The sequence below is a fragment of the Onychostoma macrolepis genome, chromosome 25, assembly GCF_012432095.1.
Source record: "Onychostoma macrolepis isolate SWU-2019 chromosome 25, ASM1243209v1, whole genome shotgun sequence".
NCBI lineage: Eukaryota > Metazoa > Chordata > Actinopteri > Cypriniformes > Cyprinidae > Onychostoma > Onychostoma macrolepis.
The window spans coordinates 1,008,258-1,011,477 of NC_081179.1; the positions used below are offsets into that span (position 1 = coordinate 1,008,258).

Here is a 3,220-nt window from a genome sequence, read left to right on the forward strand (position 1 = left end):
ACAGCAGGATTTTGACTGTGAATAAACATGCACTGAAAGTGATTAGCCTACTGGTATTCACTGCTTAACCAAAACGTACGTACGTGTGTGTGTGTGTGTGTGTGTGTGTGTGTGTGTACATAAGCCTAAATGTATAAATCCACTCAGGCTATTTGGTTTATTTTCTTCATCAGCGGATCGCAGTCGCCCCCTGCAGGACACACCTCAACATGACTTTCCAACAGTGACGGAGAAGTACCGGTATCGGTAATAAAAATGACCAAAAAAACAACAAATAAAAAACACCGTAAAATTACTATAAATAACTACATGATAATGATTTTAAGCACAATGTCATGGCAATAAAATGTAACTCTTTGGACATATTTAATATAACAATATAAACTGTATTTTATCGAAGATTATGATGCATGCGCATAGCCTGTACAAATTCTATAAATATATAGAAAAACACTTCTGGAAGAGGGCTGGTAAAAGGGGCGGAGCACTATTCTCGGCGAATTAATGTTACTTACAGTGAAAGTGAAAATAAACAGCGCATTTTGAATTAATTTTAAATTCTACATTAAATTTGCACATGCAAAATGAGATGCGAAATTTTTATTAAAGAGCTGGATGGGAAAACAAGATCAGTATGTGTGAATTCAGAAGAGGAACTGAAGAACACGACTGTTGAAGAGTTCATCAGAAGACTCTGTCCCGAGGAAGACTGTAAGTCCAACCATTTTAAGATCAAGGTCATGGTTGTGTAACTCATTTAAAAATACCATTAACTATTATATGCGAAAATTATATAAACATTAAGAAAAACTGCATAAACATTTAAATGTCGAGCTACGAGAAGCTTGCAAAGAAATATCATCTGGTGGATATATTACAGTAGTAACCATATCTTAACTGTGCTATTGAGATAAAGTAGGCCTTTGCTAATTACTGAAAACGATCTTCACCTCTTAATGAGGTTGATACAGTAATGTTTGCTCTTTCTTACTTTGCCATTGATGTTTTTCATAGTGAAAAAATTCATATACATCTTTAATGGCCAAGTTCTGGAGGATGATTCTACACTTGCTTTTTATGGCATGAAACAGTTTTGTACTGTTATTAAGAGGATTCGTCTACGTGGTGGAGGTATGTTACCACAGCATTTACAATGATTTAAAGTCTCCATTAAATATAGTCTTAAACTCACCCTACATGCTGTCACACAAAACATTTTCTCTAGAAGTGCTTTTATATTCATGATACTTCACTGAATTCTGCTCTTAAACTAAAATTGTATTATGTATGTTATATTATTAGTTTGAACTAGGATTAGCACAAAAAACAAGACAGTTCGTGGAGTATTTGCTCTTAAACATTTTAGTTGGATGTTCGTTTATGTTTTTTATGTTCTTAATTACTCTTTGTTTCAAAACGTTCAACATTCAAAGTAGCATTCCCATAATGTTTGTAAAATGATAATATGGAACATTCCCTTTAATGTTTTTTCTTACCTTCGGTTACGTCCTCTCATTTAATCTAGAGAACGACGAACAATAACAGTGGAGAGACTTTGAGCCCCAGAATCACAAACAACCAGATTCATTTTTAAATGAGTGCCTTTTATTTTCACTCAATCAGGGGCTCAATATGAAATATGAGCAATATGAAAACAAAAATACAAACAAAGAAATTTTAGCTACCTCGGGAGGAGGGCCCGAACATAATATGGAACATTCCCTTAATGTTTTTTTGTATTTCTCTTTTTTCCTGAGCCATGACAAGTCTTCCTTCTTCATCATATAAATGTGAACTTGTGCAAAAAATCTTTAAATACTGATCCTTCATGCAATTCATGTTAAAGGTACAGATGGAGTATTTTAAGGCAAATATCATTCTTCTTCTGACAGCTCTTTTGTTGTTGTTTCACATCATCTCTCACAGCCCCACCAGCTGAAGATGGAGGAGAAGGAATGCCCAGGAATGCATCTATGGACAGATTAACTGCAATGCAGCAGACTGAGCCTGAACCCAATCGATAATGTTGCATGATGTAGTTCAGTGCATTTCAGTGCAGCCTCGTTTAAATCCACATACATTTATACTGTGGGCTGATCAGTGTGATCATTTACTGCCATAAAATACACCATCACACGATTTCTTCTGATTTCAGCCTTTAAAGTAAAATATTTCATGACACCATGAAAAGTGGACTATCAAAATAAAGTGTTACTGAGAATTTGTATGTAACGTAATATACAGAGTGAAAAGAAAAGTTTCTGAGATGAAGCCAGTTAATAATTTATTATGAAACATTATGAACATTGTGATTTTTTTTATTTTTATAATAACATTCACTGATCAATATCAGTAAGACCAGGAACGTTTCCTATTTTTCGTATGTGCATAAGGCATCCATTATAAATTATCTTGTGTCACAAAACATTGTACTTTAAGAGGCTAAAATCAGAACATAATATGTGATATTGAATTTTAAATTTGAATGAAATACGTACAACATATGAACAACAGTGTTTAAAATGATTTAAAGTCTCCGTTTATAGTCTTAAAACAGACTCTTCATGTTGTCACGCAAAACAAAACCTTGTTTTCTCTAGCAGTGCTTTTATATTCAGGACACTTCAGTGAACTCTGCTCTTAAAGTAAAACATATATTGCATTATATTGAATTATCTTGTCATTTTTTTATAGCTGTTACACAAACTAAAACAAAGTGTTTAGGGCAACTTCTCAAAATCAGACGTTGTTTTATATGATTTTATACAATTTACGGCATGTTGGTCAAAACATTGACTTGTTTAAATTTTTCCTGAGTTTTGTGTTTTATAATTATTTTATTGTTTATATTTAACACATATAACAGCTGAAAACTCATCTCTTTCGACACTATTTGACTTCATCCTAAATTTAAAAAAATTAAATTTATTTTATTTATTTATTCTAGTTTGTACTTATTTAAACAATGCCTAAAACTTAGTATTATACGAGCACTCCCTGTGTCTGTTTGCCTCTTTAAGAAGAATCACTTTTGATAAAAGCGTCTGCTAAATGACTAAATGTAAATGTAAACACATATAGTGTGGTAAATGAATGCTGTGTATTTGTACAGTGAGATGTTTTTACGTTCCTATTCTTATAACAGTAGAATCTTCAAAGGTTTTGTTTGTGAGGAAAATGTCACAGTTTGTATAAATTAGCCCTGTCGTCATTACACTGT

The 3,220-nt window shown here is 32.7% G+C and overlaps 1 protein-coding gene across 1 annotated transcript; it reads left to right on the forward strand.

The window, feature by feature from the left end:
* Positions 1 to 476: 476 nt before the first annotated feature.
* LOC131534637 (ubiquitin-like protein ISG15) lies at positions 477 to 2,941 on the forward strand. The gene is made up of 3 exons (XM_058767641.1): positions 477 to 711; positions 1,015 to 1,131; positions 1,927 to 2,941. The coding sequence occupies exons 1-3, from the start codon at positions 585 to 587 to the stop codon at positions 2,022 to 2,024; spliced, it is 342 nt and encodes a 113-aa protein (XP_058623624.1). The 5' UTR covers positions 477 to 584; the 3' UTR covers positions 2,025 to 2,941.
* Positions 2,942 to 3,220: the final 279 nt, after the last annotated feature.